We start from the raw sequence: 14,145 nt of genomic DNA on the forward strand, positions 1-14,145 counted from the left end.
ATGGCATTCGTACACAAGAGTTTCATCAGAGGTTTTATATAATCATAGCAATTTGTAAATTAATTCAAAAAATAAATAAATAAGCGACTCCAAATTTCAAATTATTTTTATAAATACTCTGTCGAGAAAATGTTTCTTTTATTATAAAAGACAAACTTTTTGTAAACGCTGAATCATTTATCAACGCCAAAGTCTACCCTGCCAAAACTGATCAATGTGCACCGTGTTCCAGTTATATTCTGTTTTCCGAATCCAAAAGATGTCCAGGTCCAGGGCAAGTCTTCGGTTCTATTCTGTTATTGGCTTTGTACAGCCGAGAACAGGCTGTGTTCCTTATAGTAACCATAGATGTTAATATAGTATGCGTATTTATAGGATACTATTACTATTAGTAAATATTAGTATTACTGACACTGTAAGTGTATCTGTTGTGCCCAAACTTGGAATCTTGCACAAACTTGGAATTTCAGCGCATCCACAGTTTGGGCAACCAATCTTGAGATTGGGCAAACAGAGGTAAACACAAAACAGAGCTTGCACAAACATATGATTATTAGGATTTCAAATGTTATATCATAACTATAACTATAAGTATAAGTATAAAGGTCGTATACCTTCTTTCCTCAATGAGTTTGGCACCTTTGTATAAATAATAAATGATTATAATAAATAATTGGATAAATATGAGATAAATCCTTTCCTAGTTTGCACCACCCACACCACACACTCGCTATGAGCGGTTGTTGAATCACCGACTGTTTTCAGTTTGCACAATCTTGAGATTGTTCAGCCAAACTAGGGAATCCGCAGTTTGGGCAGCACAATCGTTGCACAATCTCGAGATTGGGCAGATTCCAAGTTTGGTTACAGCATAATTTGCAAATCAAGACTTTATATAATCTCTTGGCAATACGTTGGCGTAAATTGACAACTGCTATAAATAATGTTAAGTAAGATGTATTTAGATAATATATATTACATTATGATTCCTATTATTTACTTCGAAAATTCGTGTCAACACTGAAATTGTTCTCACCAACAATTCACTGTCACCCTCGACGTCGCTAATAATTTCACGCACATGGTACTTATAACCCACTGCAACTATCATAAGCAATATACAGAGCATAGGAAGATGGATGGAATATTAATACACGTGGAAAAGATAAAGCATATCTACTGCATTGAAAACTGGGTTGTCGACACATGTTTGCACATGTATCGTGCCTACCGCTGATGACATAAGCAGCAAAAGGCATCAGTTTATATTTGAAAGACACCACCGCTGGCTGCATTCGTTATCGCTGTGTGCAGACCCTTTTCAGTCGGACTGGCTAGAATCTGGTCCCAACGAATCGAATTCAGAGGCTGTGGCAGCCATCTCATTTTTCTTGCGTGTTCATCGATCATGTGCCTGATTCTGAACAGACTGCAACACAAAGCTTTTTGATTAACTTCAGATAGATGCAAATAATCGTCACTTGTATCTAATAAACAATTTCAGCGTGGGAAATTCAGTAGGTGTGTGGGCATCAAAAACGAGTAGATCAATGGATATAGTAGGAGTTACTATAAAATGGCAAAAACCTGCAGGCACATACATGTGTCAGCGCTAATTGATAGGTTTTTCAGTGTGGCAATCACACAGCATATTCTTCTGCAATTCAAGTGACACAGTAGGGCTTAGTAATCGACTACGGGCATACCTAGTTTTAAGCAGTTTTTTGGTGTGCATCGGTGCTTAAATAGCACCTCCTCTGCTTCTTGATCGGGCAATTCGCTCTGCGTCACTGTACGGCAGCTTCACTCCGCAGCTTGATTGTGTGGCATAATCGCTCATCGCGCAGCCACCATTGAAATGGTCAACTCTTCATGGTGAATTCCGAAACGAGAGCAGCAATACTTTGAATGAATGAAAATGATTCTGAAAAAATCGAATGCTGTATGCAGAATAAATGTACAACAGCCTACTCATTATTGTAAACATTAGGCAAGTAGTCAGCAACACACTACAGCGACACAGATATCTATGCGTGAGATCAGTGATTAGTAGCACTAAATACGAGCACTAACCGCCGCGACGGCGTCACATCCGGCGCTTTTCTTCATAGGCTTGCGTTCTGCTGAGTTTTTTTTGCAGTGGCGACTGCAACTCCCTGCAGGTCGGGGCTATGTGCGGGCGCTGGATGGCAGGCCGCTTACGCTTCGGCTTCTGCGCTGCGGTTTGCAACTTCTCCCTCGGTCTTGCTTCGTAGGTGTGTCCGTCTGGGTGTGGTGGAGGTACCGGCGGCGAGGGCGGTGGCGGGGGAGGGCAGTAGCCGCGGCAGGGCTAGTTCTTGCGGGAGGGTGCGGTGCTCGGGGCTGCGTGGGGGAGGGGCCGTGTGCCGGGCTGGTTCTCGTGGGGACTGCGTGTATGCTCGGCGGGGCTTTCGGTCGCGAAGTGGTCCGTCTCGGAACGTGAACGGGAGCGGCTTGCTGCATGCCGCGCAGGACTGGCGGCGTGGCCTGCTGACGCACGCTGTCTGGGCAGCGGGCGGCACGCCTCGCTGCTAACGTCACCTCTACTGCGAGGCTGTCCATCGGAAATGTACAGTCAAGAGAATACTCAGGAACGTCGATGTGCAGGCGTCGGGTACTTCTGTGAGGCAGACGAAAGTGGTACCTTTGGCAGTGAGTTTGCGAATGTACAATCGATGACTAATATATTGAATTATAAATAATACACTGAGTGACTTTTCATAAATCAGTACATAAAATCACAATGTAATTGAAGTTTTTTGATATGTGTAATGATCATAACATTTTGTTGATATTAGCATATATTTCTCAAATTTTGCCCTGCTACTTTGTTACTAGTTGCAACGACTAACTGCATTCGAAGCGTAACACACCATTCTGTAGCTTTTTGTATTCTAGTCCAGTGTCTTCCTCCCTCTCTCTGCAGATCGGCTCTTTCGAATCGATTTACTGTTCTGCTTATCCTCTCTCGTTCATGAGAAATAACAACAGAAGAAGGTGAGATTTCTAAATAGTAGAAAAGGCAACAGGCAAAACTTTGCAACAGTTTCCAATATTATTTGTAGATGCTCACATTGGAAATCCGTGCAAGACTTGTAAAACACCTTCGGCACACTTTGTGTAGTATAAACATGCAGCTGGCCAGGCTCAGCATGCACAAGGACCTATTGTCAGAAAATTATAAGTAGTTATAACAATCATAAGTCTAAATTGTCATAACTTATGAAGTGAGTGTCACTGTAAGTTATGACATTTTTAGTATTATGATAGTTTATTATGATAACTATTTTATGATGTTTCTGATAACAGGTCCACGGTCCCCTCCTAGGCATCATACAACTGTACACAACTGTAAGCGACAGCGGCAGATATGACGCTCACGCAGAATGCAAGGGCTCAGAATGCAGTGCTTCCATCTTAGTAGGTACCTCATAGCTTGAACCTCTATGTTTTATGGCTATTACATGACGGCATAGTCCATCTGTGTCACTCTCCCCATGCTGATCACGTTTACCCAGAGACTGTAGTAGGTGCGTGCCATTTAAGCTATTTAGCTTTTTTTGTACAGCATGGTGTTTAAGATAAAGTGCCTTGTTCTTCTGTCCTTTGCTCGCATTTTTTAGAACTGTCCTACCGCTTTTGCCAAAGCATCCTGTTTAAAGGAAACACAGATTAAACAACAGTAAATAGACGTTCCACACAGCATGTAGTTCTAAGTGGATTCTTGGTCCATAAGAGCAAGCAATCAATCAACATTTCTAATTTTTATATTCTACTGCGCCACAGCGGTTGAAAAATTCTAGGAAGCACAGTTTCAATCGGTATTTTGCACAGCATAATTATAGAGCAAAATACTGCCGGAATGCAGAATGTTTCAACAGACCACGGCACTCATGCACACGGGCACACAATTTCAATGTGGAGGCAAATACACACTAGTCCCACCTACTGGCATAACAGCGCCAATCTGTTCATTCCAACCCATCAATTCATTTGTAAAGGAGCTGCACTGTCTGGGGCACCTCAATCACCTCTAGCATGGCCACGCTACATATTAGTACATAAATATAGGTAAATCAAGATTTATAAAAATGCGGGGGACAATTAGAGATATACGAGTCTCGTGTATACACCATTCCACCAAAAATACTATACATTGATTCAAAAACGCCCCAATGTCTTACTAGCAGACCGGCAGCGGTGTTCCCGTCGTCCCACGCATCCTTTTTTGTCGGCGGATGAACAGGCTTTCTGCCTGTAGCAGCATGGTGATGCGGTTCTTCAGCTGCTGATTGGCGGGGTCAAGCATCGGCCGCGCCTCATCTCATCACTAAAGGTCGCCGGCAGCGAGCCGACAGGTCTCCACGGCGTCAAGAACACGGACTCACACGCCTGAAACGACGGTCCCGGTTATTCATGAGAATCCCCGTTACGGCATGTAAGCGCACAGCATTCAGTTACGCATGGTGGCCATTAACAATTATTGAGTCACTGGAAGGCAATCATTTAGTAAAACATATTTACAGCTATAGCTAAATTAGGCTGTGAAGCTTTTTAAGCTAGGCATTCCAGTTCCTCTTATAAATCAGAACTTCTTCTCTAAATGGTTTGTTAAGTTTTATGCAGCTAAGAATGTCACACAGAAGCTGATGCAGAGTTGATAGGCGCAGAGGTGGGCTGCTAAATAACCAAAGCTACATGTCCTTGCGTGCGCGAGCTCACCTTTATTAGCTATTAGCAGCTGTTGAGGCGCCTCCGCATCTCTCAGCTCCTCCTCTCTATGATCTCTAGTCGCACGTCGTATATTTGGCACTTGTTGAGCATTAATGGCCGTCTCTAGCCGCTTAGTTTGCTGGCCACATCACGCCATGTTTTTGAACGTTTATAAGCTGGAAGGAAGGCAAGACTCGCGTAAGCAGCGAGAGGGCAATCAGTGATTCTGGTACATTGATTCGTAAAGGCAGTCTAAAGCATGTCTCAAGCGATAAAGTTGTTTTGAATCTGGCTTGGCACCATATGTCTTTACTACTCTAAGTGTGATATTACGTATTAATTTAGAAATGTATGCTCTTCGCATGCAAACATTCACAACAAACAAAAAACTGCTAATAACGATTAAAAAAAAGGCGAAAGCGAAAACTGCTGCCGGAATCACGTGAATAATGGCATCCTGCTGTTCCAGGCTGTCTGCGCTTGTGCTCAGCTGCGCTGGTGGCCAGCTAACAAGATACCTTGCTGCTGTGTAGAGGCGACCTTGCACGTGCCTCTAGAGCGATTGCCATACACTCCACCTCAAAGTCAACCTTACCGAGCTAGTCGACTCTCGCTGAGCATTCGTCTCTCCTGAGGCTACAGATGGAAATATGTCACGAAGCCCAACAGTGGCAAGAATAGTCGAGAAAACGAGATTGGCAGAGATTATTCCGCGTATATAAAAAAGTTCTTGTGTACAAGCTGATGGCTCGTTAGCAAGATATTGGCTAAGTTCATTAACCTCCGAATACCACAAGGTGGAATATTCGAAATGGATTTTTAAAGATAAGAGGGCCTGGAACCGTAACACAAAAGAAGCTGAAAGAACTTTGAAGGGCATGACAAACAATGTGGCACAATCAACTGCCAGCTGTAGCCGACTTGCACTTTGTTTCGTCTAAACTGGCTTCATGCGCAAATGCCGTGACAACAAATTTAAGCAAGATGTCATTAAACAGGATTTTTTGTCACTAGGGGCCACATTGTTCGATTTTTATTCTTTTTTATTCCAATGACTTCCCTCTTAATGTCGCAATGCAGATTTACCGTTACCATTCGCGTGGCGATTTACTGTGCCGGCTGCGACCGACAGATGACTGTGCACGTTGTCAATGGTTACCTGCGAGTAGTTCCGTCGTCTTGGCGTGTAGTAGCTTGACGTATAATTCAGGCAATGAGCGTCGACGGCTTGACGGTATTGTTCCATGGCACTCGCTGAACACATCACGATACTGCTGCTTAACCCGCTCACCAACGCGCGCATCGGGCTCTGCTAGATAGGACTTCGGATTTTTTTATTCTCGAACCTTGTTCAGCGCGCACCTGTTGCAGTTACAACCAGCGATTAAAGTACTTGGTATGGCATTCGAATGTGTATGCGACGTGTTAGCGTACACACAGTCAGCAATGCTTACGAATAGAGTATGCACAGAGGCACGCACCCACACAATATCAGGAGAGAAATATTTTAGAGATTTATATAAATATAAAGGGGTAACTATATATATTTCAAATGCGTACGACTTTACACACCTAGAGAACTATCGAAGCTCTGGTGACAGAGTTCTCTGGTTTTTTTTACATTTCCGTGTGCCTATTACCACACTTCCAAAACGACCTTGTCTGCATGATATTAAAATCAAGCTCTATTTGCTCATTCATTTGTCAAATGTAATATAACAAGAATGCTAATTTTAAAGCAGGTTGACTAGATCATGCTATTATTACACAACACTACATCGTATGTGAAGGTCAACTGGCACAGGTTTAAATGCTTTTGCAATGCATCATGCTTTACCAACTTGGCATATGTCCTTGGGCCGCAACTGACAGATGTGGCCCTGAAAATTTCTCATGGCGTAGCGTACAAGGACTACATTTTTATGGCAGCTCCATTTCATATTGACTCGCACAGGCTTGCCATTTGTACTCACACGCACAGCAATTGCAGCGCATGTGCGAGATTCGTCAACGCATGAAAGGCTGCACTTGCTACATATTTGGCTTTTTTCCGGCAAGTAGGTCAATATATAAGTACGCTCATACTAAAGGTGCTATGTCCCCCAGGTAATGCCGGTGCGTACGGCTGGGGTGCGGTCGCGGTATACTATCTGATATGGTTAGGGTTAGGGTTAGGGAGTAGGAGTAGGCGACTCCTAAGACTCTTAGTGAGTGGCGAGGTAAACGGTCCAGCATATTAGATAGTACCCAGCAGAGCATATAAATCACATTGATTGATATCGACGAATCACACAACGGCGAATCTAAGTAATTCGGGCCCACCCCTTCAAAAATTGTTTGTTCCGCAGCTTTACGCTACATCGCCTCTCAGGGTACCGAGTAGGTAGGTAGGTGAAAAATCTTTTTATTTTGTTTCGACAAGATTGTATGTATATATATATATTGTATGTATGTATGTATATTGTACTATTCTGTTTGTGTATATGTTTTTGGCGGAGCAAATTTGATTTTTTTTTTTTGGGGGCGAAACGATAATAATTTTATGGTTTGTTTTACTCGGCCAAATAAATGTGTCGAGTAGGCGGCGTTTTGGCGAGTCGGTGACGGTAAAGGGAAACAAGCAATATTTTATCTTAGGCCTTGTAAAATAAGTGCATATTAATCAGACTTGATCTATAGTTTTCACATGGGTTTACTCATAAAAGATTACAACAATAAGTTTAAATCTTCAGCTATGCTGAGAAGCATGAAGTAAATTTATGGCAAGTATTCGCTTTTTTACAAGCACAATACGATAAACAAAGCTTCACTTTAATGAAGGGGAGCTTCGCCATGCTGCCATACATAGTAAAGACATGTTCCCCTAGCAGTAAAAATCTTTTGGCATTGTAGGGAATGCCAATTTCATAACAAGAGCCGGCAGAGCGTCTGGGGCCTCCATCTGAGTCTGTTGCTACGATTATACAACGTCAAATTTCAGTCGGTGGCGTAGCTTACCACATTTGTTAGGCGCAGAAATTATGGCAGACACCAGTTGGCAGTACACATCATTGTTAGGACACGCCCACTATCGGAAAAAAAAAAAAAAAAAAAAAAAAAAAAAAAGGTAAAAGAAAAAAAAAAAAAACAGATGGAGGGTGGGGGGTGGGGGAGTGGGGAAGGGCGGGGGGAGGGTGGAGGGAGGGAGGCAGGGGTGGGGAGGGGCTGCTAATCAGCAAAAGCAGTTTACTCCTTTGTTAACAGTCCAACAAATCCATGTTTTAACCCTCCTCTTGAGTCAAAAGTTATCCGACACTTACTCTTCGGCATGTCAGCAGAAGGGACATTTCATGGTCTTTCAACTAAAAGCCATAAAAATGCTAGGTCAGCCGCTGAAACCAAAAAGTTTTTCAATCGCTTCCGTCAGACCATGCGCCTCAGAAAATGTCTAAAATGCTGCCCTGTGCCCATTGACCATTTGACCTGTACCTCCAATTTCGCAACAGTGATGCTTTCGCTACGCATGATGCTATACACGCGACTATCACGAGCCTAGGTCGAGCCACTTAAGATTTTGTGCCGCAATTCTGAGCATTTCCCTCGCCTATACGCTTAAGTTAAGGAGTGATGTTCCGCCCTTCGCTTTACACTGCTTGACCTTGACGCTTATGACCCCGCAGCTTCGACATCCCAACTCGTTTGCGGATTACCCCCCACGTCCGCGAATATCGTAGACGCGTGCGTCGAGCGGTTAAGATTTGTGCCGCAACTGTTGACGCACGACGGACGGACGACGCACGACGATCAAGCGATTCTACAAGCTGCATGCTGACTCTGTCAGATGACAGGCTAAAAAATTAATGGCACATACTGTAACATTTTAAAATATTATGAGCACTGTGTAGCAATGTGAATGGCATATGCGATGGTTGGTACAGTTAGTAAAACGGCCTGATTTTATCGGGGCGCGCCGACTTAATGCGAATTCGGATTATAACGGCGATAATGTACATTGGACCTTTTTTGGGCTCTCTCCGGAAGCTGAAAAGTTTTCGGCTGAGTTAAGCCGGGTTAGGTGCAGATTGTGATTGAATGTGACGCGACTCGACACATTGCAAGCTCATGCGACTGCAGTGCCTAGGTCGACAGCGACACGACTGACAGCGATGAGGCAACGACTGACACTGGCAGTCACAGAGTTGCAACAACAAGTTATTCATGCATTCTTTACTGCCAGGTAATTTACTTGGCCAGAAGGTAAACGTGCAAAAAACGGGTCAAATAAGTCAAAATAGGGTGTTTAGATGTTACGGTCAACATTGGGTCAGTTTATACGCTGATTTTGCTTGAGGCCCAATTCAGTGAGGAACCTGCTTTTTTCGGCGATGACCATTTTATGGACCTCAACCGATCGTGTTATGACGGGACGGGCACACTGGCATTAGGAATGCAGAGAACAACATCAAAACACCCATAGCAAATGCATCAATTTGTACCTCACGCCAGGTCAAGAAATGGTTGGGCATTGCATGTTTAGAGTTCAGCCAGTTCTACGTGGCACATTTCCAAAGTGGGCCATGCTTCCTCTTTAAGAGTACCACTCTTTGAGCTCTTTAAGACTGGTAATTGAGTTTCTCTCCAGTAAAAACCGATTGACCTGCTCCCTTTGCTCGTACTGAGGTTATCAGACGAGCCTGCAGTCTAAGTTCGCTGATTCTTCGGCAGATATTCTGCGATATTGATCTCTTGCGACGACATAGTCGTATGAGCAAACTTTTCGGGCGCACATATCTGCCAGCGCTATCTGCCTGTAGAGTTCGCAATTGTTCGCACAAGCTCTGGCGAATCTTGCGGTGAATAGAAGAGCGACAGATGCCGTGGTACTCGATGGGGAGGTCGGGAAGGTAGGCTGCGAGTGCTGCTGTAAGAGGCACAGTGATCGTGCACGGCCAGCGAATGTCCTGCAGAACTGAAGCAGCCCGCCCAGCTGGCGGCCTCTCTCCGGTGCACGTGGGCGTGGCTCCCTCTGAGCAAGGTGATTGGCGAGTTTTCGCCATGCTACTTTGGTTCCAGCGCAATGATGAAGTGGAGACGGCGTTTCGGTGAGTCTCGAGTAACATGTCTGGTTTTATAGCCAGCCCAGCCTGTCCAGACTTCCATAATCTATGTCCTGAAAGAAAAGGCAGTACTAGGTTGTCTAAAACTGCTTTGCACAACCTTAAGAACAAGGCACCCAAACACAATAGACTTTTCAATGACATGGATCCACATTATTTGCCAAGAAAAAAATTATTTGGTGAAATAAATTGGAAATATGCATCGTCATTCAAGATGATACCAAAACTATCTGAAACAAATTTTGGTCGTATGACAAAGCAGTTTAAGATTAGAAAATGACTGCATGCGACATAGTGTTTTCCTGTAGCTTCATCATTTGCTGTCATTGCTTATCATTCTCATGAAATATTTCGCAGGTACTCGTTTTCCAATTTTGTGAAAATTCAAATTTCTTTATGGTTATGGCTTTATGGGATTCTAGCGCAATGTTAACAAAGCAACTTTATTTTTTAGAACTTTGTGAAATATGAATTACCCAAAATCACAAACGCAATGATGCTGGTAACTAAGCGCCCTTAGTAGAACGTGTTTTGGTGTATTAATTTTATTTTAGATGTTACAGGAGTATTTTGCTTGAGAGGAGGGCATTGACATTTTGTGAACACCACTATATAGCATTAAGGAATGAATGAAAATATTTGTTTTTGTTCTCTCCTTATAATAGATTATTATGCAATTAAAATAGGCCAATTCCTCCATAGAAGCAACTAAATTGTGAAAATTCTAGTCACTGATCACAGATGTGAGAGACTAGCTGCCAAGAAACGTCATGGATTGAAAGATGCATTGTAAATTGTATGTAAAGCATGTAGGTTGTATTGACGTTGTACTGCACAGCATCCTGTCAGGCAGGCAGCAACCTAGTGCAACTTGATCCATTTAACTTGATGCTTTAATCTTGATTAGTATCTAGGATTACGGCAGAGCAAAATCACTTTAGGCAGCCCTTAGGTATCACGACGTGATGCACAGATTTCTGTGTATCATCAGCTGATACACAGACTGTCGTATATTGCAAGGAATGATCAAAAACCCCAAACACCTAACCTAAGTCATAAAGTATAAGCCTTACCTGAGGTATGCACGAAGTGTGTTCAGGGTTTAGGGTTAGGGTTTAGAGTTTTTGCATCATTCCTTGATATACGGAAAGTCTGTGCATTAGTTATGATACACATGAAATGCTGTGCATCACTTCGTGATACCGCTACGGTGCCTGCACAGCTCAAGTGATTTCGCACGCGGAATGGCCCCCCCCCATAAGCTCTATGGCCATGGCAGAGCTTCAGCTACGTGTCGTCTCAGCGTGTGGCTCGTAAGCAGCAATAGTTCTACGAGTGTCCCTATGGCAGGCGTAGAATAATCTGATCATAACCTACTACACCACAACATTACTTAGCATGCGCTAACTCCGTTGAATAATCAATGCGTCAATGTCAACACAATGGCAATCACTCGCAATCGATGTGAGTGTTTATCATATCTTGTTTATCAAGCTTTACGCTCCATACTTCCTTTGACAGTGTTTCCCCAGCAGTCCTACACAGTCAGCGTCAAATGGATGCTATGACATTGCCTGAGTAGTGGCTCTGGTGGGTCATGTGCTGTAGCGAATTACTGAGATGCAGCTGGAGAGGCTCCAAATAATCAGCAAAGTAAAGAATGAAGAAAAGAAAAAACAAAAAAAAGAAAAAAAAAAAAAAAAAAAAAAAAAAAAAAAAAAAAAAAAAAAAAAAAAAAAAAAGCAAAAAAAAAAAAAAAAAAAAAATAAAAAAAAAAAAAAAGAAAAAAAAAAAAAAAAAAAAAAAAAAAAAAAAAAAAAAAAAAAAAAAACAAAAAAACAACTACTGACCTTTCTCTCGCCATCTGACGTTATTTTGTTTCATGCACGTGATCTCGATGCAGCCGAATAAAAGTACATGGCATTCGTACACAAGAGTTTCAATCAAGAGTTTATTATATAATCATAGCAATCTTTGTAAATTAATTCAAATAAATAATAAATAAGCGACTCCAAATTCAAATTATTTTTATAAATACTGCTGTCGAGAACAATGCTTTCTTTTTATTATAAAGAGCAACTTTTGTAAATCGCTGCCAATCACATTTATCAACGCCATAAGTCTAGGCGCTGCCAAAACTGTCAATGTCCTGCAGTGCCGTGTTGAAGTTCTATATTCTGTTATTGTCGAATTCCAAAGAATGTCCAGGTCCAGGCAAGTCTTCGGTTCTATTCTGTTATGTGGCTTTCGCTACAGCCAAAGAAACAGGCTCGTATTCGCTTATAGTTAACCATAGATGTGTAATATAGTATGCGCGTATTTATAGATAGCTATTAGCTACTACTAGTATTAGTAAATATTAGTATTAGTATTACTGTCTGACACTGTAACGTGATAACTATAGTATAGCATAGCCGACCTAGCGTCTAGTAACTATAGCCCGCAGGAATACGCTGCCGCCAGGCAGCGCCATCCTGCGGGCAGTAGTACCGTAGAGGTAAGCCCGACCAGGCTGTGCCGCGGATTGTCTTACATACTGGTATTCTAACCCCTAGCTAGATACGGTTTCTTGAGGCTACGCGTAACTATTACTACATTACTAATAGTATACTAGTACTGCTGGGGCTGAAGAGCGGTCTATGTCCCCCAGGGTACTGCCGGAACCGTACCTTGGTACTATCTAATTGATGCCGGACCGTACCTCGCCTACTCCACTAACGAGTCTAGGGAAAAAAAAACACAATCGAAACTCGCCTTACGGCCTACTCCTAACCTACCAACCCTGACCGCTAACGCGTACGCCTCAACCCTAACCATATCAAATACGTTACCTGGGTACGTTCCGGTTATACCGGACCGTACCAGGTACGTCCGGCAGTACCGCTGGGACATCTAGACCCTATGAGCCAACTACTGGAGACTGCCTCAAGGGGTCGTTGTCGTATTCACTATCAGATCACTACAGTACAGCACAGGCACTTGAAGCGTTTCAATAAAATATAATGCTAAATTATATCAGAACTCTAATACTCAGTAGTCAGTACCTACAAAATTCTTAATGTTTCTAATACTCTCTTTCACGCTATTATCTGCCGACAGTTGGCTAGCTAACAACTAACCTCAACCCTAACCCTAACCCTAACCTTACCCTAATCTAAACATACCATCATATATAAAATATAAACACATAAAACTAAAACAACCGTAAAACTTACCTCGTTACATATCTGTAGTAGCCTGATACGAGCAACACGACCCATACTGGATTTACGGATACAAAGGCATAGACGAGGGCATGGCCGAGATGAGAACTATGTACCGTAACACATCGCTTTGCTCTCAGCAAACCATGCCTCTCTATCCTTGAGCGTGCATTACTGACTGGCCGCCAGTACTCGGCTTCACAGACCTCGTGTTTGGTACTACACAGGCACAACGCCACACAGGCCAACTTGAAGGCGTTTCAATAAAATATCTAATGCTCAACTAAAATACGAAATCTAATTTACTAACAAATTCTTAACATGTTTCTATACTCTCTTTCACCGTATTTGAGCGACAAGTTTCCATGTAAATTCTGTCGCAAAATCCTACGTGCAACCATATACGCTTGCCGGCGCCGCCGATTGCTCTCGGCGACGTGCACTTGGTTGCACGGCTTTCACATATATATAGCAGTTACAGGAAGAGGGCGGGATCGCAAAATGCGGACATCGAACGCTCGCTTCGATTTTCACACTTTCACAGCCGAATACACATCAAACAGCTTCCATCTTTTGTTTCTCTTTCAAGAACAAGCTGTTCAACTTGTTATAAACAACATCTGTCTGTGTTCGTAACCGAGCTGTGTCACACGAATCATCACACAAGACTGAACGAAATTCTCTCGTTCGTGACCTTGCCAGTAAAATGTTAAATGTCTGTCAGATTAATCAGGAAACGCCCACCGGCCGGCTCTTCATGACCTCATTCTCTGCGGCGTAACAGCTGCCGACGTTTTGCAACGTTCCAATGGCGAGGCTCCGTGAAAAAAATAACACTGGGGCTCGGGACGCCGATATATAGCCCCCAAAATGCCAAAAAGCTGCCGCCGTAAATTTGCATAGAGTTCAATGCCAAACGCGAATTCTAGGAGTGCTATTTTCAATGCACGGCGAAAGCTTCGAAAGAGGCCAAGTATGGCCCCCGCACCCCCACAAAATAAATCCATGTTTTGTTTTTCCCGTGGCCGAGGCTCGTACGGGAGTTGGAAAGCAGTGTGCCACCTATAGCGCCTTAGGACTGGACTCGCTCGGCACCTCTCGGCTTAGCTGGTCAT

At 43.1% G+C, this 14,145-nt stretch overlaps 2 protein-coding genes across 4 annotated transcripts in view; one reads left to right on the plus strand and one right to left on the minus strand.

Annotated features, from left to right (window-relative positions):
* Window positions 1–194: 194 nt before the first annotated feature.
* Window positions 195–14,145, plus strand: part of LOC106804991 (jmjC domain-containing protein 7-like) — a 27,633-nt gene continuing 13,682 nt past the window's right edge. For 2 of the 3 annotated variants that reach the window (XM_014806433.1, XM_014806450.1), the window contains exon 1: window positions 195–274. The gene's annotated coding sequence lies outside the window, so the exon portion shown is untranslated. The other variant, XM_014806440.1, reaches the window with a different exon arrangement.
* Window positions 4,403–14,145, minus strand: part of LOC106821649 (uncharacterized protein K02A2.6-like) — a 12,247-nt gene continuing 2,504 nt past the window's right edge. The window contains exons 3-4 of the mRNA XM_014826542.1: window positions 4,741–4,870; window positions 4,403–4,410 (exon numbers count right to left, since the gene is read on the minus strand). Of these exons, the coding sequence (XP_014682028.1) occupies window positions 4,403–4,410; window positions 4,741–4,870 (138 nt within the window). The remainder of the gene's footprint in view (window positions 4,411–4,740; window positions 4,871–14,145) is intronic.

Source organism: Priapulus caudatus, unplaced genomic scaffold (genome assembly GCF_000485595.1).
Source record: "Priapulus caudatus unplaced genomic scaffold, Priapulus_caudatus-5.0.1 Scaffold5, whole genome shotgun sequence".
Classification (NCBI taxonomy): domain Eukaryota; kingdom Metazoa; phylum Priapulida; class Priapulimorpha; order Priapulimorphida; family Priapulidae; genus Priapulus; species Priapulus caudatus.